This window comes from Clavelina lepadiformis, chromosome 7, assembly GCF_947623445.1.
Source record: "Clavelina lepadiformis chromosome 7, kaClaLepa1.1, whole genome shotgun sequence".
In the NCBI taxonomy this organism is placed as follows: domain Eukaryota; kingdom Metazoa; phylum Chordata; class Ascidiacea; order Aplousobranchia; family Clavelinidae; genus Clavelina; species Clavelina lepadiformis.
In genome coordinates, this window is record NC_135246.1 from 3303789 (window position 1) to 3329317 (window position 25529).

The 25529-nt window shown below is 36.6% G+C and overlaps 2 protein-coding genes across 3 annotated transcripts; both read right to left on the reverse strand.

The window, feature by feature from the left end:
• Window positions 1–782: 782 nt before the first annotated feature.
• LOC143465079 (DNA polymerase zeta catalytic subunit-like) lies at window positions 783–19448 on the reverse strand. 2 transcript variants are annotated; one of them, XM_076963225.1, is made up of 27 exons: window positions 19311–19448; window positions 18948–19150; window positions 18079–18286; window positions 17552–17626; window positions 17137–17291; window positions 16883–16975; window positions 16362–16740; window positions 15824–15989; window positions 15405–15751; window positions 14761–14889; window positions 14324–14454; window positions 12719–13361; window positions 12460–12624; window positions 11959–12370; window positions 11650–11881; window positions 10880–11068; window positions 8872–9710; window positions 7447–8426; window positions 5565–7254; window positions 5265–5503; window positions 4744–5071; window positions 4384–4614; window positions 3939–4127; window positions 3664–3803; window positions 2108–2423; window positions 1798–1965; window positions 783–1221 (listed from the first exon to the last, which is right to left on the reverse strand). In XM_076963225.1, exons 2-27 carry the CDS (start codon window positions 19093–19095, stop codon window positions 1069–1071), a joined length of 8745 nt encoding a protein of 2914 aa, XP_076819340.1. In that variant the 5' UTR covers window positions 19096–19150; window positions 19311–19448; the 3' UTR covers window positions 783–1068. The 2 variants fall into 2 exon arrangements, with proteins under 2 accessions (XP_076819340.1, XP_076819341.1); XM_076963226.1 differs by lacking the exon at window positions 16883–16975.
• A 1095-nt stretch (window positions 19449–20543) lies between these two features.
• On the reverse strand, window positions 20544–25123 carry LOC143465091 (uncharacterized). The gene is made up of 7 exons (XM_076963250.1): window positions 24982–25123; window positions 24307–24469; window positions 23469–23571; window positions 22151–22207; window positions 21752–21891; window positions 21487–21523; window positions 20544–21355 (listed from the first exon to the last, which is right to left on the reverse strand). Exons 1-7 carry the CDS (start codon window positions 25005–25007, stop codon window positions 20913–20915), a joined length of 969 nt encoding a protein of 322 aa, XP_076819365.1. The 5' UTR covers window positions 25008–25123; the 3' UTR covers window positions 20544–20912.
• Between the last annotated feature and the right edge of the window lie 406 nt (window positions 25124–25529).

Consider the following 25529-nt stretch of genomic DNA (forward strand, 5'->3'; position numbering starts at 1 on the left):
TTTTTTAAAGCCCTACGTAGGTAGGTGTACAACAAATTCATAGAGATCTAAGTGTTAGGTGTTTGACGCCTCTTTAAGGATCTTTATTCGTCATTGGGATTAGGCCTACGTACAGTGTTTTTGAAAACGACATAGGACATACATGCTACAATGGCATGATGTTCTATTCTATCGTTTATGGTCTCCTTTTAAAATTGCACAAAACATGATTTTGCGAGTATGAATACCTATGCTGTTTGTCTTGAACCGTCACTGATATTCACAAACTATTAAACTTGTAAATTTTAGATGTAATGCTTGGCAAACTCTATTTAGTCACCAAAAACGAGGCCAAGGATTGCAAATGAGGCATTAGAGCAGGGGTGGGCAACATACGGCCCGCGGGCCGGACACGGCCCGCGACGGGATTTTGAGCGGCCCGCAGACAGTTCAGCAGTTCAGTTTTGATTTCAGCAGCTATTGAAGTACATTATTCATTAATAAATTCATTAAATACTGTTTTTGGTCTCTATGCTTAAAACTTAAAGTTTACATTAAATACGATTTATTCCTTGCATAGGTGGATAAATACACGATTAATGTATCGATTCAGGAATCCGGCCCGCCAAGTACTTTCTTTTCTCATATCAGGCCCGCCGACCGAAAAAGTTGCCCGCCCCTGCATTAGAGGCATTGCAATGATAGCGCAGCGCCATATAGTTTAGAACCTGTATTGTCAAACAACAAATCTAACTCTAACAATCTACACTAATCTAACCCCATTGCACAGATAAAACTGGGCGTTGTGGCAGAAGAGAAGAAACTTTATTACGATTCGCGTGTTTGCTGGCATTCAAGATAGCGAAATACAGAAATACACCAAGTCAATCATCAACTTAATACTAAAAAAATTATTGCACAAAACAAAAGAAACTTCAACAGAAAAAAACGAGGCATTTTTACAGCACCTGTTCCACTGCAAACGTTCCTGCGTGGAAATGGAATGATTTAGTCATAAACAAAAAGTAATCAACGGAACACAATCTACAAAGACGCAAACGAAAGCGGTAGAAGGTAAAAGGCAAAGTTCTAAAACAAGTCATGATGCTTGAGCACATCCCTCAGTGATTTTATCTTGCTCTTTGAGCGATCGAACTTTGCTCTTTTATAAAGGACCGGACAACACAGCGACTGGCACTTTATTGCAGCGGTGGAAGATGCGTTGGTGCAGCTACGACAGACCTGTAAAAATTTAATGTTTTCTTTTTGGATAATTCGAAGTGTTCACTAACACAGATTGCTACCTTTTAAAAAACCATAAAAGAAATATAAGTTAAAAACTCAGTCATGCAATATCCGCAAACTCTTGTGCGGGGATTAATTGTTTACAAAGTTTGACGTATGAAGGTAAAAATTGGGCGCATTTTTTAGCATTAAACGCGGAAAAACATTAAATTTGAGGCATAAAACATAAATGACCCAAGTGACAGTTCTGCACAAAACGGCTTTAAAACTATCACGACGTAAAAAGACTGAAAACCCGTTTTAACCTTATCAATTTACAACAAACAGTTAGAAGTAGAACAAAGTCAACTTGAGACACCACTTTTTGTGATAATTTTCTTTATTTAGACCAACTTCAGTAGCTGGTGTTATTTAATCAGATAATTATAAAATTTTGCGCCCATCTTCAGTGTAATGGTAAAATGCAGCCAAAGTGGTCAGTTTTATAACGCTTCTCACATATCTGGCACTCATTAAAGTTATGACAATGTGAACATTTTGGTAAGTACGAAATAAACTAAACAGCGATCTTACCAGAGACAACTTGTCCTGTTTTCTTTCTAACCGACGTATTCTTTGCATTATCATAACAGCAGCCGTTTGGCGCCCACTCGCGGATGATACACACTGAAGACAGAGCTTCTGATTCGTCACGCGACCGCATGATAAACACGATTGCGAGCCGAAATAGTGCGAAATGACCTGTTGGAAAGATGAGTGACAGATAGTCAGTGTGGAACACAGCAGCCGAACATAAAGCAATCATTCAGCACACTTACATCTCCTCGAATTAGTGGATTGCAAGGCTAATAGGCAGCAAAACCAGTAATTAAACAAGACCAACCTTCTTGTAGCTCTGTTTCTCCGCAACTGATTGAAGTTCATCCGCTGCGTACGAGTCGTAGCGATGCAAGCGCGGAAACTCAGAATACCATTGAAACACATCAACGCCGAGCAGAGACATGAGTCTATCTAAGGCCGGTAACAACATCTTTGTGACGTAATAAGTGCCGTTCAATCGCAGGCTTGGGTCAAGCAGCAGTTCGTGTGGTTGCCGGATTAAACGGTACAATGGGGTACCTGGGGCACCGTGGACAATAACATAGGGCACTCTTTCTCCGATACGGGGCTCCGCTCTTTTATCGGTTACTGTTAGTTTCCTGTAAAAACAGTGAATATATGAGACATACTGTTTCTGATTCGCTGTATGCTATTATCGCAACGTATTTTCTGTTAATTGGAATGTTTGATTTCTTGGGTAGTTTCATTCAAACGTGAGACGTCTTTCTCAAAACTAATCCAACGGACTCGAGGTCGAGGCACTCTACAAATATTTCAACACTAGACATAACTGGTATATAAAATTTTCGTGTAAATTTTATGAAAATCGACTAACACCAGCTATTAAAATTATTTAGTCCAATTAAAATGTTTGCATGGTGGGCAGTACCGCGGTTCTATAATACCGAATTACTGTATCACGGTACTATTTCAGTACCGGTACCGTCGAATCTTTAGAGAAGAAGAGAAATTTCAGGTGGTGCTTTTCGGTACTTTTCACGTGATAATTTCAAAATGTTAAGAAGTATGTTTTCAAAAGTAATTAATCCTTAATACTAATTTTAGCAACTGTTGATCTTTTTTATTCTAGAAATGTCAAGTAAAATTGCAAGCGATTAACGTCACATATGTTTTGGCCTGAAGTAATCTATACCGAGGGCATAATAGTGGCAAACATTGCATTTGCAGCAGCATCTTTTACACAAAAAGTACCGGTACCAAGTACCGACAAAGTACCGAACTACTTTCTAAAATAGTACCGAATAACGTCGGTACATTTTTTGCCAAGTACCGGTACCGTTACTGACGGTTCCCACAAAGTACCGACTACCCACCTCTGAATGTTCGTCACAAACAATGGGGCCCAGACACACTCACTTGCGACTACCCAGTTCCCATTTGTGCCGATTTGTGTACAGTGCCGATTTTAAAACGTAGGCTACCGATGTGCTTTGTGTCAGTTTTTGAAACAAATACAAATTTAACAATAGAACTATCTGTTATTTTACTGCTTAACGCAGGGCAATAAACACAGTAATTTTAAACTTTAAAACACCAAGTAAACGGGATTGGAAAATGATTTGTGTTCATTTTCTAACTCTATCGTGCCACAAATTTGTGAGTAAAAGGCAGATGAAACAGAGTGCAACCATAAAGCATAAAAAGGTTAAAAACAGTTGCTGGAGACACAGTGGTGCTTCACTGGTTCTTACATTGCAAAAGTGCAAAATTTCTTTTCGCTTGTTATCATCATGATTCGTTAGTACACGGGTTGGTGTTGATTTATGTCTCGCAAATATAATAAAATCAAAATCGTTTGTCAATATCATACGATCTAACCTTGCCAATAACAGCGATGGAACTACAGCGTCGGGTTTGTAATACTTGGCACCGCGGTATTCTTTAGCGATGACGCAATCTTGTAATGTCGAACTGCCATCAAGTAATTTTGCACACTGCTTTTTCACATACGTTTTCACCTGAAAATAAAATTTACATAACATATAAAATATATATAATTGTATATAACATATAAAATATATTATTTTTAATAACATTTAAAATAACATATGGACACTGAAAAACGCCTTCGCATTCCAAAGTTATAACTTCACCTGCGATACATCTCTTGTTGTAAACAAAATATGCAACGATTTTTCCACTATCTTTGAAACTGCAGGGCATCCGTCTCTGCGAACTGTTTCGATTCCTTTAGCGTCGAATATCGGCTCCTTTTGGCTCTCCGACTCGTACGCGTAACCGACGTACCTCTTCTTTGTTTGAAGTATGCACGGCTGATATACCTACATGCAGGGTCGGAGAAACTGTTATGAACGTGGCACAAGATGTTTAATTGTTTATTTACAAATGAAGTCGACAAAATCAAACAATGTACGACAAGTTACCATTAAATATAACTAATGACTCGAATATCCTTATCGGAGAGAATTCTTTGTAAAAGTACAGGTACGTCAAAACGTTAATTAAGCAATTTCAAATAAAACTCATTATCGCTTATTAAAAATGCTGCATTTTCGTGAGCAAACGAACAACACTTACTTTTTCAAACTTCAACTTGACTGGCTTTGGATTGTCGTCCGTCACGGCGGCCACGATTTCACGAGCAACCTCAAATGCCCTCTTCTTACTGGTGCCTTGTTCCAGCGCAATGAACATGCTGTCTGTGTCACCGTACACCACACGCCCTTGCCACTTCTCGTAGTTCCCATGCACGAGGCGGATGGCTCTTTCCAGCGTCTCTCGGGCTTTATGTACGATGCTGTCGGCTATCTGAAGTACGTTGGAATGATAAAGTAAATTTTGCCACCGAGGCTTCATAGGCAGCATATTGCTATAAAAGTATAAATAGATGCGACTTAGACTTGGAATCTGAAAATAGGGCGAAAATTTTGCATTAACCTCTACGCAAGGCATCCTTCCAGAAAAACTAGCAGATGTGTAGCCGTAAGTGACATTGGCGATCAGTTTTAAGCCCAACTGTCGATGGTCCAGCATCTTCTTCGTAGCGCTATCAGTGCATTTTTTCATGGACGCTTTCACCATTATCCTGGTGTTTAGAATCTCCTCCAACATGATAGGCAGAATGCCGCGTTTTACTTCCGCCTTCACGTACGCGACCCCATTGGGAGCGACAGTTAGGGTATTTTTCTTCAGTAAGTTTCGCAGCGTTGGCACCGTTGTTGAATAGGATGTACAGCCAAATGGAAACGACTCACCAGGTAATATTCTGCAACAGTTATAGCATAAGTTCTTGATGTTAACATGACGAAACTGCTTAGCATAACACCGGAATTCTACCGAATGGGGTTTCAACATGAGCATATGGTTTCTGAGTTAACAGATGAATTTTGTTGTACAACAAGAGTCGTTAATTGTATAAGGAAGGTCAATCGTAAACTGACTCATTGTAAGTCACTGACTTGCTTAAATGCTGTGTGCGGCCCATGCAGGTGGAAAAGCAATAGTTATACGCAATTATCATAGATGGATACAGGCTTTGAAAATCGAGCACGATGACTGGTTCCGCATAATAACGCGATTCTGGTTCCATTACAAGCGGAATGCATTCTGGCGCTTTCTGACTGGCCCTTTGTTTTACGCCAGGGGTAACTGTGATGTAGTTTTCGGAATGAGCCAAACGTAGCATCATGCCTTCAACCTGCGAATAAAGCACGATTTTAAAACGCTGTTGCTGTGAATTAAACACAACAAGAACCTACACGAAACTGCGACCCTCTGGTGAGCACTTCATAAAATTGTATTCCGAACAATCGAGCTAGCTCTGAAGTTCTTCCAACCATGTCCTGTTGCTTGAGCAGTCTTAGATTTCCAATGACTCTGCACATGTAGTAATCGACGACCCTGCTTCTCATAAAATTGCATGAGCTGTGTTGCGTTACGTCATCAAACCACAGAGTCAGAGTTCGGTGTGTGTAAAGGGGGTGTCGCTCGTGCAACAAGTGATAGGCTACGCTTTCAAACGTGTAGCTACATAACGCCACTTCTGGCTGCATTAAACGCCACAGGTTGAGGACTATTCTTCCAACCACGTGTATTTCGGATGAGTTGTCGGCTCCAAAGGCATCTCTATCGGCATCATGTCTATTGTGGGTTCTATCATCCGGAACACGAGAGACCATTCGACACAAATCAAAACCCAAATGCTTTGCTCTTGAGAAAAGATACCCCCACGAGAGCATCTGTACTTCATAACCAATTAAAATGTCAGGGTCTTGTAGCAGTAGTAAATTAGCGATACAGCTTAGAATGGAGCATTCGTCATTCACAATCTTCACTTTTAAATTTGTGACTGCAGACTGCTTTAGCTTCGATTTTAGATTCACATTTGTATCAGTCATTATGCACCCTGTTTCCAAGTCAGCCCAATTTCCTGTTTGAATCTTATAAAATACGGCACGAATTTCATCAAATTCATAATCAGGCTTCAGGTTGATTCGAGTTTTTACATGAAGCTCCATGCTCATTAATACAATATGCTGGTCTTCGTGGAGAGCTTTTGCGTCATTTAAGTCTTTCTGGGAAGCTAGAAACTGTCCACCTTCAGCCGCAAAGGCAGTTATTTCAGATCTGGCTAATGTGGCATCATCATGTAAGCTGGGCAGAGCGGATGTTATATGTTCAGCCTCAACCACTGTATTTTCATAACTTTGATTAGAAGCATTTTTCTCCACAATTGTTTGAGAATCGTAGCTTTTATCATAAAACTTGGTGTTTCTTGTTGCTGAAGTGGTCGCTATGGGAGTAAGTTGAACATCGTGTACTCGGGAAGGTCTCTTTTTGTTCAAAGCACCAACAGGAGTGCTTTCTAAGCAGGGTTGACTAGGAATGCCACAAAATGATACATTACTTTTACGTAATGGAACAACTGTGCAAGTATTTTGATTCATGCCACATGGTAAATCAACTTTGTCAACTTGAGTTTGGCCTTCCTCTTTCAGTGCCACAATGGATGCATTTGAAGATGACGCAGCTTCATCCTGTAAGGTCTTAGCATTTTCTGTTGATTTTAGGCGCTTTGTGGGTTGCTCTTCTGACAAATGAACAGGCACATTACACACACCTTTGTGTTTGTTTTCAAGTGTTTGCTTTTTCAACAGATCATAATACCAACTTTCAACTTCATTCGGATTTGGTGGTAAAACACATGGTTTGACACGCATAAGCGCTGATGGATGCGTCAAGTTTTTTAAACAATCAATTCCAAAAACATCGATTTCATTGGTTTTCTTCGTCTTGCCATTGTTATCTAGGCATGTTTGAAGGTTCACATTAAGGAGCACACAACGCCAGCCAGTGACATCTACAAAACCAGAATTGAACTTTTCTAGTTGGTGTGTGGTGGGGGTAAGTTTTGGAGGTTTCACATAACCAGGTAGTGACGAAGCAAGCCTAAGATACACACAAATAGCTTTAAGCTTGTAATGGAACAAAAATCCTTTCCTGCAGACCTCCTATATCATGACTTGATGCAAAGTATAAAACTACTAACACATTATTTATACAACCTTAAACGTAAATTCATGAGTCATTGTCGTATCAAAGCGTAAATTTCATAAAACATCAAGAAACTGTTTTCCTGACCTTGATGTCATTGGTTGCGCATCACTTGGGTCGCCATAATAAGGACACCACTCACTGTGCTCGGGACGGACCCTGGATGTTTTTGCATATTCTTCCACTTCTTCATATGTTGGAGGGGGAGGAAATATTTTAAAAACTTTGCAATCAACGGCAGAAATATTTGTGCCTGCAACTTCAGGTGAACCATTGTGAGTATAAGTTTCCTTTATTGGTAGTTCGTTGTGATTAGTATCGTTTCCAATAAATGGAATTTCATTTTTAGTGCAACTGTTTTCAGTAGCTTGTGTTGTTGCCACTTTTGAAGCAACATCTGGCAATGGAGAGTGACCCTCTCTAGGTGACTGGGGTATGGTTGCGGTACAAGACACAACGCTCAAATCATTATTGCATGAGTCCTGTAGTGTCAGTAAGGCTGCTTCAGGATCACTGATAATCTGTAACCACACTTTATTGTGGTCAAATTTATGGCATGACCTAATCTCATTTAGTTCTTTAACTTCTTGTAAATGTAGGTAGTAATTAAAATCACTACAATGGTCGGGTTGTTCATTATGTATGGCAGGTTTTTCGTCATCCATTTGGACAATACTAGTGTTAATTGCTTTTCTCTTGTATCCAAAATCGTCGTTTTGGTGCAGACAACATGAACTGCCTTCACTGCTGGTATCTATAATAAGCTTGGTTCGTTGAGCCTTTTTAGCCACCTTTTTACGAAGATTTCCAACTGATTTTCTGTGGCACGTCTTCAAATTCTCTCTGTTAGCGTTATATTTTTTTCCACCACTTACACGTGTGGTTATGCTTGCCGCTCTCTTTAGTGATCGGTATCTCTGTGACATCATATTACTTTGGTTGCTAGTGATTTTTCCAAAAAGGTGCTTTCGGTTAATCGACCCACGTAATGTGGAAAATGAAACAAAGTCTGGGAAACATTTTTTCATTCGATCCCCTCTTTCAGATTTTGCTGGTCGCAACTTTTCCTACAAAACACAAGCATAGCAGCTTCAAGACCATACCTTCTGCCAATTATTGACATGCTAGCAAATGTTAGATTGTTTGTAGCATCAATAAGTGAGCACGTAATATATAGATAAGCATATATATATATATATATATATATACTACACTGATAACTCTTGCAAAGACCGAAAAATTTAGAAAAACTGGTCAATTTGGTCAGGCAATTATGGCCAGGACATTAATCAGTTCAAAATAAATCGCCAGGATAATAAAAATATAAAATAATAAAAAATAAATAAATCCAGGCAGAACCAACAAATTAAACAACAAAGTTTTTAAAGAAGCGTTGTACTTAATCTTATTACCTTGCTATACAAAGATTATAAAGTGAGTGTAATAATAATAATACAAAATATACAAATCGGAGTGTAATAATAATAATAATAATAATACAAATATACTCACATTAATATGGAACCTTTTTTGAACTTTCTCAGACTGAAGACTAGAACTTTGACTTGTGGTTAACGAATCTGGTACCGTTGACTTTGGCAAGAAGTTTTTACATTTATGATTGGCAACAGAAGTTTTAAATGAAGATTGTGTACTATTTAGATCAGAGTTTACGTCTAAAAAATTTCCTGAAAAGTTATTCCTGAGGTACCATGGCAAACCATACTGCATTTGAATATCAAGCCAATACTTTTCATCCCTTTTTTGGCAACTTTGTTTCTTTAAAATCGAAAACTTTTGCAACGTCGTTGGTTTTTTAAACTCAGATGAATTGAAATCGGAGTAAGTATCTGGAAGTTGGGGAGGTTGTCCAGCGAAAGAGTGAATATGATGATGATGATGTACATGTGTGTGCAGGACCTGAATGGGTGGGATTCTAAACAAATTTTCTCCTAAAAACTTCTCAGTTTTTGATTGGCTCGATTCAACTTTTGAACTCCATGGTTTACTTTTTTGTTTCCGTTTTTCGTTTCGTTGCTTGATATGAATATTATTTTCAGCCTTGTTTTGATAACGGAACTGCGTCTCTGTGAATCTTTGTTGTTCGTTTTTCACAGGCGAAGGATAGAATGACGCGTGTGGGAGTCGAAAGTTTTCTGTCTTCACTGCGCATTGGTCAAGCTTGTTGTTGCAATTTGCATCAACACTGCACAATTTCTTGGCATGTAATCCAGCAGAGAAATCTTTCACATCTCTATAGAAACTGTTGTGTGCAAGATCCACCACACATGCACCTTTCAGTATGACACTTTTTGAAGCCACAGTAGCAGTAGAGAGTCCTGAGTATGCATCTGAAAAAACAACATGATGGTAACAGAGCATGTAAAAATGCAAACAATCGATGTAATACCATCGATATATTGATGGTATTAGCAAGACAGTATCGTTTGATGATTTTCTTCAAATAGAGTGGAACTAACTTTAACTCAGAATGAAAACTGAAGTGACAATTTCATCAGCAGATTGCATTATTCAAGTTAAGCGTTGTTTGAATTAGATAAACCCCAAAAAAATAGTGAAAAAATATTGTTTTATGCTAAGGCCAGAGTTAAAACTAAGTAGAGTAACAAGCAGGTAATTTTGTTGGACTCAACTCATTAAACAGCTATTTCACTCAAGTCAAGTTAAGTTAAGTTAAGGCAACCTAACTAATTAACTAATATTAACTAACTAACTATTATTAAATAATTAACTAACTAATTAATATAACTTCAACCAAGTCAATGCTGTTTAATTCATAAAATGTAGTGACATCACAAAATGTATTAAGTCAGCTTGGTTGACAAGTACCAGCGCCACAGTCCTCTCAATTTTAGCCTGGCTGGTTGGTCTGGTCTTTACCGTTACCCTGACTTGACTCAAATCAAGAGTTATTTTAGTGACTGACTTACCTTGAAACATTTAAAATAGCCTATCGGGTCACTACAACAATGAAATAAGACATGCAATAAGTTTCAAGTTAATTTAAGATCTGACTAAGAAAAATTTTACTTTCAAATTGAGAAAGCCTTTGCTTGTGCAACAGATGAACTGACAATTACGCAGCAAACCTCAGTTTTGTTATTCACATTCAGACCGTTTCAAGACCATGACCAAAAAACACCTTAAAAATCCTGTCAGTGACAACCAACATTTCTGCCGCATAAATATGATCTCTAGTGTTGGTCGTTCCGCGCATCACAAGTAAACAATGTTCCCTCTAACTTTTCACGAGTCTGAGCACTAACTCCCACACTAACTCCCTGAGCGGTCCCTTGGACCACTGTGAGCAACATCAGACATGCGCACTGTGGCCATTATTATGCGTTTATTTTAATTTCAATTCGGGTTGGATTTTTTTCTTGTGCGCAGCTCAGATTTTCTATGCGCGGAGACCGTGTCAGCAGTGCACATTTGCGCGCGCGTGCAGCTTAGAGGGAACAGTGCATGTAAATATCAACAGTTTGCTATTAAAAATTACTTTCTGATGATTGCTGATCGTCACCAACTTCTGAAAATGGGCCAACATCAAGCAGGACATCTAAGCTACTCAACAATGTATCTGACTGATCAAACACTTCCCCAGGGTCAAGATCATTAACATTGAGTATATCACCCACTTTCAGCTCGTCCAGTAACGCTTCTGCATCAACTTCAAATGCACCGTCATCTGAAAACACATCATAACTGGGAATGACAAAGTTCTTTGTTATGGAGTTATTGTGCATCACCTATCCTATAAAAATCTTACATTTACAACCATAATAATTCTAATACTGTAATTGTGGTAGCTTTGTTTATTGATTAAGCCTTGCCTTTTATCATTTTACAGTCATATTCACAGTATGTGACGGTATGTTAATAATTGGGATTTAACATCTATGGATGGCATGGCATTATTGAGCAGCATTTTTCAAACCATGGATCTCGACCCAACTGTGGGTCATCAGTAATGTGCTTGAGGGTCTCACATATGTTTTGCTCATTCGGTTATCATGTTATTATATTAGCTAACCATTAGGTAAATAATAACCCGTAGGTAAACAATTTATTACATTATCATCACTGTAATATTGTTTGGGTCGTAATCCTAGCGTCGAACCAGTTTGCAAAAGATTTTAGTGGAAAACCACTAAGCTAAGAAATCCAACGCGACCTGTTTAAGCAAACTTAGTAATTGTTGTGGCGAGAAAAAACAAGAAATAAACATGATGAACATACCCTACAATAACACAGCAAGCAAATAGCTACCTGCTGTGACAACATCATCGTTCAAATTAACATTTTCACTGCTTTCATTGTGGCTTGGTTGAGGGGACCAGGGTCTTGGTGGGGAAAATGTTTCTATTTCGTGTTCAGGTTCTGGTGAAGGATAACTCAAATATCCTAGAACATCTTCCGAAATAAAATGTTTGGGATCATCTCTTACTTCATCCATCGTCCACTGAGAATGGCTCGAGGAGTCATTTTGGCATTTAGTGCTCTAGTTAAGAAAGCGATTCAAAGCGTAAAACATAGGTAAATGGTAGAAGAGAAAAACAACAAACTCATGTACGAAACCTGGCTTTGCTGTTTGATTTTCTCTGATGACCCAGTGGTCTGGCTAAATTTTTGAAAAGTATTGGAACAGTTGTCATCAACATTTATTGCATAGATCTCATTTTCTGGTCGATCTTGTCCATTGTCATTGGACTTAATAATAGAGTCTCCGGCAAAAAGTGCATGTTGTAAATTGGGAAGGCTGTCAGGACAGGTGTTTTGACGATTACTTTTACAGGAAATTCTTTTCCGTGTTGAAGTGTATCTCCTGATATGTGTCATCAGTGATTCTGGTTGACTTGGCTTGTTTATGATGTCAGCAGCCTTAGGTGAGTAGAGGTTGTATAATTTTAAAAGATCGGGATTAAGTGTCACTCTTCTATGAGGTGTTATCCTCCATAGTTTTACCGACATCTTTCTTGCTCCTTGAAACCTGAAGAATATTTAGTATCGAAATTTACGTCAACTTTGGTCACTATCAATTGCAAAGATTAAACAAAGAAGTTAACAAATGGTTCCTACTTGTTAACGATAATCCATTTTATGACGACATTTGGCTTCTTCACTTTTTTGCTTGCAAATTTTTTCTTCTTTCTATGACATTTCATTTGAGACTTCTGGTTAGATTGGACAATTGAAACATGGCTGATGTTTGCGTTATTCTGAGTCTGAAGACCATGACTCTCTCTAATGGTGTCAACAAACAAAAATGAGTGCCAAAATAAGTTCTATCTTTCAACTACAAACCACTTTACGGCTGCATGTACACAGTAGCACCTACCTTTGGTTGATTGGACTTTTTGTACCAGAAGTATGTGACCCTATGTTTCTCTTTTTCAAATCTTCTTGTTTGCCATCAGATGATGCTAAATGAGTACTACCTAGCTGCGAACTGGGCACAGAGCTTGTAACCTTCGAGCTATTAGCTCCTTCCCAGGCATCGTCACTGGAAAAATTTGTATGAAGTAAGGCTTTGAACGTCGCATTATTATCATCACACTGTTGGGAATGTGCATCTTCGGCAAGATTCAGCAAGTTTGAACATTGCGTTTTCGTAAAAGTCCTCTGTTCTGTTGTCGATCCTGAATTAGACTCCGAAGAAAGTTTATCAGATGGCACGTCAGAGTCGGAAGAACTGGTCACAAACTTGAAGTCGTAAATCATCGATTTATTCTGGGACGCAACATTCATCGCTTTTTCATTGCTGTTCATATTCTCTCGAATTAACAAGAATTTGTTCATGTTGGTAATTACTGATTCTGTGTTGTTGGATGGAGGGTCAAATTTTATAGACGAAAGCATTTTGCTTGATAGTCCTGGTTTTCCTCGCATATTGGTATCGGATTCCGCAACAGGATTAATAGAACTCTTTTTGTCTGAATATTTGAGAGGGACATTTTGCAAGGTACTGGTAACTGATTCATCTGGAATTAAAGCAAATACTGGTATTAAATTTTCAATTATTATAATATTATTTTCATTATTACATGAATATCACTGCATGCTACAAAAATAACTTGGCAGCAAAAATTAAAACAAAATTTGCATTATGCAGTATTCAAAAACTTGTCAAATGCACCTAAAATCAGCTCAAAATTGAAACGTTTAATAACAAATTTTGTACAGAACTATACTTTTTCTTGTGATACAAACCTAACCATTAATTTTTTGGAATGCAAGAAGTTACTATCTAGCATATTTTTACTAAACAAAATTGCGATAGTACTGTATACCTAATTACCACTGTACCTCTGGATAGGAGGTTACGTTTTGGTTGGTGTTTGTTTGTATTTGTGAACAGATAAACAGTAATTTCAAAAGTTATGACCAAAATTAGATGAAAATTCAAGAAAATTCAACATTGACACAAGCAACAACTGATTGACTGATTCCCTTAAAGTTTGTCCTAGAAATGAACAACCTATCCCTGGCCTATACTGCTTGCTCCCCTCGGCGAAAGACAAAGCACATATGGCATAAACAAGGATAGATGCTAGCGATTTGGGTTTTCTTTGTGCTCTCCTAGCAAGTATGCATGTGATTAAATTCATGATTATCATAATTTATCACATTTTTGTTCATTTCTAACATCGCTTGTTCCAGATGGTTTATTGTCAGTGTGCAAACGTGCAGGGTTCTAGGCAAGAATTACTCCAGTTGTTAACTTAAGCTATTGGCTCTTAGTATTAGATAACTAGATGAGTGTTTTCGGCAATCTTGAAAGCAAGTAATTAACTTAACATTACCTCTTTTGAAAACAATGCTTTGGAACTCAAACATTGTCAGAGCCCAAATGGCATCAAAGGTGAAATTCTAATGTATGAGTAGATGCATTATACAGGTCAACATTACGCTGAACAAACAACCATCCAAATACTGGACCAACCTTGGACAATATCATCTGATGCTCCGTCCAACTGTGGTAAGTTTTCATCGTCATCATGATGTAATAAATGCTCCACGCCTTGTTCCCATGGCTGAGTCATAAGTAAGGTCTCATCCAGCTGCGATTGCATTCTGGAAGTAGAAATCGATTTCTATAAAATGACTCAAATAATTTATGATGAAAATTTGCCTCTGCTTTTTAAGCTGCTATGGCTATTAACTCGTAACAGTCATTCGCATGGATTTATGAATAATTAATTACTGACTTTCTGACAGCGCAGTTATTGGTTGACATGCTAAATTAAAAGCATTAAATTAAAGCAAAAGCAAGCATGAATTTTTCCCATTTCACTTATAAATGTTTGTCATTTTTGATTAAGTTTTGAGCCATGCAACAGATGAAATGTGCTACAGTTCAAAGTTCAACTATAAACTTACTCTTCCACTTCCTGGGAAGACAAGTGCCCGCTTAAATCACCAAATTCATCAACCATTCCACAGTCACCTTTATCGACAACATCAAAATATCCATGTCTCTGCGATGAGGTAACTTGAGATATTTGTTTGCTGTAAGATAGTGAGCACCAACATGAGTTAAATGTTCCCCTGATAATTACCAATGCTGTAAGATAGGGTGTCTATTAAAGCATTTTCCTTTTTCTCTTTTTCATCACACTCTATTAATATCAAGGTTATTGGCATATAGTAATAACCCACAACATATTGCAACTAGAAAAGTTACAAAATTACCAAGTAATCTGGAGACAGTTGGCAAATATTGAATATTTAGACATATTATTTTTGTGTTTGTGATTTTAATACCTAATAAAAATTGATTGCACATTTAATACCTGGCAAAGGTTTAGTTTGAAAAGCTGACAGGAGGGATTTCACCATTTTCTTTTGACATAACTTATGTTGTACATTATGTTACATATGTTATATATGATACATTACACATTATTATGCACATGTTTACCATCACATTTTTCTAATTTTATCAAAACAGGCAGCTGCAGTTGCTTTCTGTGGGCTTGCAACATGAAAATAAATGAATAAAAAAGATGAAAATATTTCCGAACCTGTTCGCGGTATCCAAGTCATCGAGTAAAGCAGACATAGAGTTTGAAACGGTTTGGTTTGAAGAACCATGTGACCACATTCCGGACTGGTTTGAAGCAACCTGGCTGACTATCTCCATGTTGACGACAGGTGACACGGAAATTATTGACGATGACGACGACGGTAGATCATATTCATTTTGATTGAAAGCGAGGGAGCCATTGGAGTCAATTTGGGAATATGCTTTAGTTAACATAGCATCTTTTTCAGGCAAAGTGGAGCCGATTTGAGATGGATTTTGTCTTTCCATGTTTGAATGAGCTTTATCAGTACCACTAAAAGCTTCGTTCACTCTTGCATGTAAATTCTGTCAAATAAATCAGGTGCTTTGGTAAGAAACAGCAACTTTACAGAATTAAAACAGAAACAAGCGCCAGACCGTTAGTGACGCTCGCTCTTTCTCAGTTAAAAAATCTTTTGATGAACGATCCTGGGAAGACAGGATAGTGATATGTGAATCATTTGATCTTTCTCGCCTGCGTGCTTTCTCATCATCCCATATTAAAGCAATACCAGGATTTTTAGCGGAAGTCACAGAAGTACATCTACAAAGTTAAAAATGCATGAACAAATGCATTTCCACAAAAAAGTAGACAAAAATCTAAAATTAACCCAAATAAAAAGAGGGCAGTATAATTTCTACATTAATTTAAAATATATAGCCAAAAATAAAGCCCGGCCAATTTATTGGTGCATTAACTATTTATTTTCGGTCACAGTCTCAAGAAATAATTTTTACCACTGACATTTGTCACATTAAAACAAACGTATTGATTCAAATCAAAACAATGAACTACGTAAATGAGCAATGGCTGGGGGCACTGCAGAGCACAATATCATAAATTATATAAAAACAACATCATTTAATCAAAATGGATTGTAAATTTGCAGAAAATTTAATGCAGTAACATTATTACCTATTCAATATATCAGTTGCTAAAATGTCAACTTCAAGTTCAGTGGTACTTTCCCTTTCAGCAACCGCCGATGGTATAAATGAGTTCATCGGGATTGTATCATTATTCCATAGCTTATGAAATGGGCAGGAAAATAACGCATAATCTGTATCATTACTAAGGTGATTACTGAGCATACTTTGAATTGGGTTATGATTTATGGTGCGAAAAACATTGTCTTTGCAGTTTTGGTCACATTTTTGAGGGTTGAAGGTTGTTAAAATTCTTTTTGCTTTTGTATTCTTCAGTGGACCACTAGATCTCGGTGAAATGTTTTCACTTGCGTTGAAAGAAGCACCTTCATTTGTCCGAAGCTGGTCCCAGTTAAAATCAATGCAATCTACAAAAACCAGTAATTTAGAAGCACTACGATAAAATGTTTGTAATTAGCATTTGAAAGATCAAATCTAAGTCTGTCCGAGTTTTTCATTATTAATTTAATAACATAAATAACGTAGTGTGTCTGTAAATATTGTTTTTACCAGGTATCTTTCTGTTTGTCGAATCAATGTTTTTGGGGTTGCAAGTTTCACTATTTGTCTTATCAGAAAGAACTATATCCATATTAGGCTTACCTTTACATAAAATATACAATATCAAAACAAAAATAAGATAATTCAATAAAAAACACTTCAATTTTTGTACAACATAATATTCACTAATAGCGGTTTCTCCATAAAGACCATTGACATGGCGAGCAACACAAGTACCTATATAATGAATATAATGAATGTACCTAATGGTGGTCGAAACCAGCACGATCGAGCATGCAGGAAATTCATCCCGTACAAATTATAATCAATAAACATTTGAAGAATGTAAGGAATATGGGCTTCGTGAGGTTGGAATGATCGATGCATTATAGCTCCGGCTTGTAAAAGTTCGCAGACCCTGTGCAAATTGTACACAACTTCACAGAATACTACAGAAACCAGCAACTTTTGCTAATAGTAAATTTATATTTCATTATAAATATGACAGTAGCTCATTTTATATCCCAATATTATAAGCCAACTAGAATAAGCATAATTTGCAAACACTTTTCAACATTAAAATATGCAGTACATAACACAATACGCGGACATAAAGTTGAAAATGTTATGTAAAATCTCTTAGACAATAGAGACGAAGGTATAAATATATATATATACCTTTTGACATCCCCTGGTTGGTATAAGTACACTTTCAAAAATATTTCATCAGTTTCATGGTATCCATAAAAGGGTCTGTGGAATCAGTGTATATTTGAAGTGTATACTGGTACCGGTAATATAAATGGCAAGAATATTTTAGACTAAACTGCCAATGCAAATGTTAGCTCTTCATGTACCAGTAGTAGCTGATAAAAAAAGGTCAGAAGTCGACTAACACTGTGGGGTCAAGCGCGCGGGAATTAAAATTAATTGCAGTTATAATGGTTTTTGTTTCATATCGTTGAGCGCGAAGGGGGGGTTTCACCCAAAAACAGCAAACTTTTCAATCTGATGTAGGATTATTCGTCAGTACTTTCGTTCATAATTTCAAAAAATAAAGTGACGGTTGAAAGTTAAAGAAATGTTTTGAAAAGTTTGAAACGTTGCAATGCTTCAGAATATAATGCTGGAATCAAATCAATTGCTAAGGCCTGTAGCCCGGAATACTTTGTGTATATGGAGCAGATTGAAATTAAACAACTTACTTTCCACGAAGAAGTGTAATCTTGTAAACATGCTCATGACCGGAATTTTCATTCCCAGAAGCAGCATTTAAAGCATGGTCAATACTAGTAGCCATCATGAGAAGATATTGCTCAATTTCCTGCTGCCCTGCTGTCTCACAATTAGGTCCATCATATTTCAACATGAGGTAAGGAAAGACACCGTGTATATATGCACATGTGCTCTGACCTACAAAATAAAGATTGATGTCAAATATTTTAAAGCATATGCCGCTATGATTGAAAAACAAATTCTACCCAAATAGCTAAAGTTGGCATATGTCAAAATAACCACATAATGAGCATAAATTTTTGAATAATTCAAAAATATTTTGATTGCAACTAATTGCACAGTAATATAATTATAGAATTATGCATAATTTGGTATTGGCTCTCGAAATGATAATTGGAAAGTACGGCAGTGTTTGACAACAAATCGTGCATGCAAAGGCCCAAATTTTGGCGTAATAGCGTGCACTGAAGCCTAAATTTTTTGTTTATTTATAATAAATTGGCGTTGAAACAACCAGTTTTTCTTTGTTTATCTAAATTACAAATCAACGTGATTAGTACAACATTTGGCTTGCATGTTGATGAATCTCGTGCGTGCAGGTAGCACACTTTCCACTATGGCACATTCGCAACATTTCATTCATTTTTTCTTTTGCACATACAAAAAGTATAAAACTCACTAATAAATGTTAATTCCAAACTTTGGTAACACTCAACAAAACTTTTCACTCACACCTCTTCAGTATAACGAAGTCAATTTTCTTCATATCACAGAAAATAATTACTTTGAAGTATACAGTTAGTTTAAAATTAAATGCGGGCCTACCCTACATATTTACCACATGGAGTAGAGCCAAAAACACGTAGAACTGGCACTTTGCGAACAATGGTTTGTTTGAAATAGGAAAAATGATTGTCGATGTTAGGAATAGGTTTCTTGAGGCAATAATCTACTGTAACAATGCGCACAGAAAAAATGGAATCCATCTCTAGTACTTGCTGCAACAGCCTACCAGTAGCACTTTCTACTAAACTGGTATTGCTGAAAATTAAAAGAACTGTAATTTGATCTTCAAGGTAAAGTTAAAAATTGGTATGTTATCTACTGTTTTACCGACTACTTGTTTAAAAACTAGCCCACGAACAAATCGGCCGACTCGGGCTTTTTGGGACCAATAACACCACTCACTTATATTACCAACCACTAAATTTCAATTTCGCTTTCCAAATTTCTAGGGAAATATATCTTAGTCAAGTCTTTGCACGGTTGGTTGAAGGTTTGCACGACAACATAACCAATTGGGTGGAAACTGAATGCTAGCGTTGAGAGCGAGAGAACGAAAAATGTGCTTATATATATCACAGTACAAATACCAACGCGTTTAAAAATGCCTCAAGGAAAACATTAAGGTATAAAATTCAGAAACAATATTTGTTGTCGCCAACACGTTAGTCAGTTCATCGGTCTGATGGGAAAGTCCGTCAAGTCATGTGCTCATTGTATTTACCACTACTGTAATTAAAACTCATCTAGTTGTAGGGGTGTAGCATGCTTTCACCATGCTATTGCCGCAGCGAAACTGTTGGCAAACATGTAGTTTGCAATTACGTACTCTGAGTCATTGGGGTCCTTTTCTCACTCGCTTCGTTTACGTCTTTTCGTTTGAATGAGCCTGTTTTCAACACGTCACGGCAAGCTTTGAGTCATTCACTTTTATTATGTGTTAGGAAATTCCTGATCTATGAAGTACCGTAGTACAGTACATTTATATTTCAAAATACAGTGCTATATCTTCGACCTTTCAAATGCAATGTTGTAAAAACTTTATATCATACAGTTTGGCCTACGGCCTGGTGTTAATCCTATAATTGCTGAATAAAACTTTTTTCACAAACTTTGCTGTCAAATCTCTTTACCTAGTTAATTTGCGACTTGTTAACACGGCAACCTTTGATAATTGTAATACTTTTAAACGACTTTTTTACCCTATGTTGGTCACGCAACTCGTTAGGAGATAACGGGGTAGTACCAAACATTAGGGGTCACTATTTGGCACGACAACGGTTCAGTTTGGGAAAAACTTACTTTTACTTATTTATAACCAAACTGAAGTTACAAACCAGATAGATAAATTACTATGTTATAACGCTAAAGCAAGGTTAACAAGACTTCCAGAAACAATAGCTTCAATCGTACGTAATTTTTCCCATGAAATAGTAATAGCGTATTTTTAATTGCACCAGAAGTGCGTGTTTCTTGTATTGTATAAGCAGGCGGTAAGAATTGCTTTGCGTTGGTTCAAAGCTACGGCGGATATAGACTTAATATGGAAAACAAAAATCACCAAGAAATTTCTACAACGCTTATTTGTCACTGATAGTAGTGCTTCGACCTCTTGGTATTCACCTCAGTTGTTGAATAAACCACTCAAACGTACAAAATATCTATTTATGGCAACGTTACCCCACGGAAAATTTAAAAATATATCGTATCAAGCAAAGTGGAAAAGTCTCAAAAAGTGGATAGATAAGACAAAGCAGAAATGTAAAAAGTCGAAGGGCGCAAAAATACTGCGAAGGAAAAGTATAGAATCAGCCGATGGCAGCATTACACGATTTTAACGCAGAAAAAAAACAAGTATATATATGAGCGTAAGCTGTTTTCTGAACGCGATTTCAAAAACATAATATTTCAGCATTTGTTCTCGGCAAAAACGACAAAACGTGTTTGTGCACTGGTATTGCAATGGCTCCACGAAAAATTGCGCGTGACAAACTGCAAAAGCACTGAGAAGTACAAAAGGTTACATAAACACTTCGTCATCGTAAGCAGACGGTTCATTAGAAGGTGGATCTTCCGATTTGTCCGACGCTTTACAAGGGTCTTGTATGTTCCCTGAAACGCCGCTGATAGTAGCTGGTACGTTTATATTTAAAGTATCAGCTTTTGAATCAGTTTCTGAGTCTTGAATTTCTGGAAGACCAATTTCAAACGCTGTGGACTTGTTAGCGGTGGAAGCATAGAAGGTACAGTCGCTGCTGCTGTGTTGAAGGACCGGGCGGGCGTTTAACGTGAAAAAACGGCTCGACTTTCTTGTGGACTTTCCTTCAGCGACAGGCATGGTTGATACGCTGGTGTTTTGACGTAGCGAGCTTAGCTTCGGATGCTGGTAACTGGCGCTGCGTTGTGTGAGGCGACCACGTCGTCTATCAGCCTTCTTGCTTTTTCCACGACCATTTCCATCACCTTTTCACAACGTAAACCAATGTTTACTTATTAGAACAACGGTAACCGAAAAGTTACCGATTATTATTCAAAGTATACTTATATCAACACTGTAGTACTGTACTGTTAGCTAAATGTGTACAATTACAAACCAGATTTCCTTGATATGGTTGTGTCTGTCCCAGATTTCTGCACAAAAATTGGGTTATATTTTTAGCATTTACTAAACAAAACTGCATTCAACTTGCAACGCAGTAGCACCAATGCAAATTACTAAAACATTGCACAATAATTACAAAACAAAATATTATTTAGAAAAACAAAGCCAATGGAACCTGTGCCTGTCATATATTTATAAACAGATTATTTCATTAATTGATTCTTTACATCTGCCATGACAGAAAACAAAGGTCTTACATCATCAGTAGTGGAATGTCCTCGTCTTTTACTCTTCCATTTAAATCTGTCAAACACAGTTGAAGTGGCAACATCACTGTACTTTGGTGGAGGAGGATCAGACTGAAGCATGTTTTCAATATCAGGTATTTGACAGTGACCTTTGTGAGAATAAAATAGCACTCAGTTGATGTAGAAATTCCAAACTTTTATTACTCCTATCATTACTATTGTTTTATTACTGAAAGCTCACTAACTCAGAGCTGAGGGGTTGCGTTAAATTACTTTAAGTTATCCAGAAAATGAAAAATTAGTATAATTATGCTGGCATTGTGTTGAGTTACTTAATATGAAGTACTGAGTTAACGAGCTTTCACGGCACTTATACTACAATGCATGCGTTCAGAGTTGTCATTATACCTGCAACAGTGGGTGTGAGTGGAACCACCTCGTGTAGCTCGCTTAAATCATCAACAGCTGCGTAAAAGAGTTTTAAGTTGAGAATAAGTACAATAACGAATGCTTTAAAATATGAAGAAGCATAACTAGTTAGAATGGTAAGGTGTGACAGGGAGCACGACATATGGCCGCGGGAAAGTGGCCGCGAACAAACTCACCGGGGTCAACTGAACGTGACGTAAATTGACCGCAGACAAACTGACTGTGACATAAACTGGCCGGCGATCAAATTAACCGTCGATAAATTGGCCGGCGGTCAAATTAACCGGCGACAAATTGGCCGTCAAAAGGTCAAAATTTTAAACTCGGTAGTATATGATATGTAAAGTAAATATTTGTTTGTAACTATTTCCTTTGTTTTTAACAAAATTGTTTTTTATTTCAATACACATTGAAACGTTTATTGAAATAAACAGAAGTGACTAGATAGTGAATTAGAATTTTGACCTTTTGACGGCCAATTTGTCGCCGGTTAATTTGATCGCCGGCCAATTTATCGACGGTTAATTTGATCGCCGGCCAGTTTATGTCACAGTCAGTTTGTCTGCGGTCAATTTACGTCACGTTCAGTTGACCCCGGTGAGTTTGTTCGCGGCCACTTTCCCGCGGCCATATGTCGTGGAACCGGTGTGACATGCCTTAGACATCATTTTAAGCATGAGATAGTTCAGAGACTTTTAGAATTCTTCATCAATAAAGCTACTTTACCATATTTTTGTTTCACAAATATAGCACACTGCATTTATAGCACACTGCATTTACAGCAAAAGTGGAATGGTTTTGTTTTAAAGCAAACATCTAACTAACTAGCAAAACTATAACGCCTAAAGCACTATAGCTTGGTCTAGAGAATTAATGATAATTCAGTATATGTATATGAAAGTATATGGTATCATACTATATATATACTGTATATACATATATATAAGAGCAACATGAAAGTAAAATTTTTGTATTCTAGTAATTGAGCTAGTTGTATTGATTATACAGTACATACTGGTTTGTATCCAACAAAAAGCCAGTGTAATGAGTAATATTTCATGAAAGTAAATGTACCTATTACATAGTGCTTAAATACTGGTAAAATAGTAAACAAGCTCTACATTTTCTAATAATGTAATAAGAAATTTACGTAGTTTACGGGCCTACAATTGGTGATTTTTCTTTATTACTTTATCCATGGAATCGATCGATTTAGCTTTACCATTTCAAAAACTATTACTGAAGATTTTTTTCTTGAAAGCATAAACATTTACGGTGCAAGTTACTTTCAACTTACCAACAGATGCCGAACGGTCATTAACTTCAAAGTTGAAGCCACAAAAGGTGATTCGAGATGACGAACGACAGAATAAACATAAGCAGCAAACAGCCATGCATAGCTATTGAACATAATATGTATTAGTACGGTAATAGAAAAAGCCAGTTTGATGCCAAAACAGTGACCGAAGTACAGATGCTAGAATGCTTTATATGAACCATAAAGTTTAATTTTCTGTTTAGTTACACAAAAACCAAAGCTAGCAATATAGTCATACGCAGTATTATAGAGCATATTGGCTTGGCTTACTACCATGTAATTCATTAACAATACAGGGTATCAACGTCTAGTTAAACAAATGAAAGAAATTCTGTAAGACATATCTTGTTGTTTACTTTCCCAAAGGAACGAGTAAATAAAGCAAACATAAGAAGCATAAATTGACAGAGGTTTTAGATGCCACGAATTTCAACTACACTGTCAAGAGAAAAAAAAAACAGTTTAAAGAATATCCTTTTAATTTCATAAAAAAGGTGAAATATTTTTATGTTATCTGACACAAAAATTACTACTTGTTGCAGGTGATGTGATTGGGACATCTAATATTTTTAGGAATATTAACTATCAGTCCGAATATTATATGATTGCAACAAGTAGACAATCTTGAAATTGAAATTAAAAAAAAAACTTATCTTCCAATGAACATCGTGGAAAAAGTTCCCATCTTAAAATTTTTCGAAACTTTCAAAAATATATCCTATCACCACCACCAAAAAGTAAGTCTTCAAGCTTTGATTGCTGAAAACTGGAGATAATACTTCAGAAATTAGACTACAAAATCACAACCTGGACTTACCATCATAGCAATAATCATGGCTATAAGAATATAATCAGAGGCATTTCCCATAAAAGCAGGGTTGTCATTAGATGGTGAATTTTGGTTGACATTGTTGCCAACTGCATTTTCATGAGCAGACTGAGATAACCTTCCCAACATGGTAGTAGTTTGGTCTATGGGGCTAAAGACCATAAAAAGTACTGGTTTTAAGCAAGAAAGTATTTAATATTAAAGATTTCTCTATCGTTGAAACAACATGCTATCTTCATAACAAGATGAAAATATATAAATCAAACAGCTGCAGCAAATTAATCCAATTTTCAAATTTGCAAAACACCATTTTACGGTGAAAATCTCAAGTAAATATATTATATTTAAGTGATTATGAAATGCATATCAATTATTTATACCATGGTTTGCGATATATGCAAAATACTATAAGTACAACGGTACAAACATCAACCAGAACGACAAACAATCAAGGTTTAAAGCGTATTTTTGTATAAAAATATTGAACACACACATATATAATACTGTATGGTACATACCATCACTTGTATACGTATATATCCAATATTTACTGGGTAAAATATACTATATAATGTATTACATATTGGATAAAAACAAAACTACTGTCTAACATATTTTATCAAAAAGGCAGGTATATTTTATTAGAAACTTTGTCGCACTAACCTCACGTTAAAATTCCTGAGATTCATTTTCTGTCCAAGCTTTTAAGAAATTACAGTTTACATGCAGCAAAACTTTAGGACAAATCAAAACAAATTCGTCTAAAAAAATAATTACAAGCTTTTTGACAGCTGACTGATGTAAATTTAGACTAATAAATTGTTAGTTTTTTAGAACAAAGCCAATTTTAAAAAACATGTTATGACTCAAAAGTTTTGCAGTTTCGGTTGCTTAAACAAAGTAATATAGTAAGTGATAAAGTAAAGTAAAAAATGCCATCTATTTCACCAACTAAGCTTGAACAAGAAAACCAGTTCATACCATATATAAGTTAACCCAACTTAAAAATTGTAATTCACCAAACTCAATGTAAGCCTTATCTATCTTATTAAAGCTAATTTTCAACATTAAACTATTTTAGTCTCCTTATCCTGATCCCATCCGCCTAAATAGCTAAAACAGTTCAAAAATAATCACTTTATATTGAAAAACACTCACTACAAGTAATTGTTTACAAACCATTAACTGCTTACAAGATGTTTTAGTTCTTT

Bases quoted from the DNA above. Each gene is read 5' to 3' on its own strand.
- LOC143465079 (XM_076963225.1), bottom strand. From the start codon at position 19,095: ATGGATTCCATTTTTTCTGTGCGCATTGTTACAGTAGATTATTGCCTC. The intron at 4,615-4,743 runs GTTAATGCAAAA...AACGTACTTCAG, and splicing joins GAAGGATGCCTTGCGTAGAG to ATAGCCGACAGCATCGTACA. The intron at 2,424-3,663 runs GTTAGATCGTAT...CTGTTTTTACAG, and splicing joins CCATCGCTGTTATTGGCAAG to GAAACTAACAGTAACCGATA.
- LOC143465091 (XM_076963250.1), bottom strand. From the start codon at position 25,007: ATGAATCTCAGGAATTTTAACGTGAG. The intron at 23,572-24,306 runs GTAAGTCCAGGT...TATGTTCAATAG, and splicing joins CCATGATTATTGCTATGATG to CTATGCATGGCTGTTTGCTG. The intron at 21,524-21,751 runs GTAAGACCTTTG...ATTTTTGTGCAG, and splicing joins GACATTCCACTACTGATGAT to AAATCTGGGACAGACACAAC.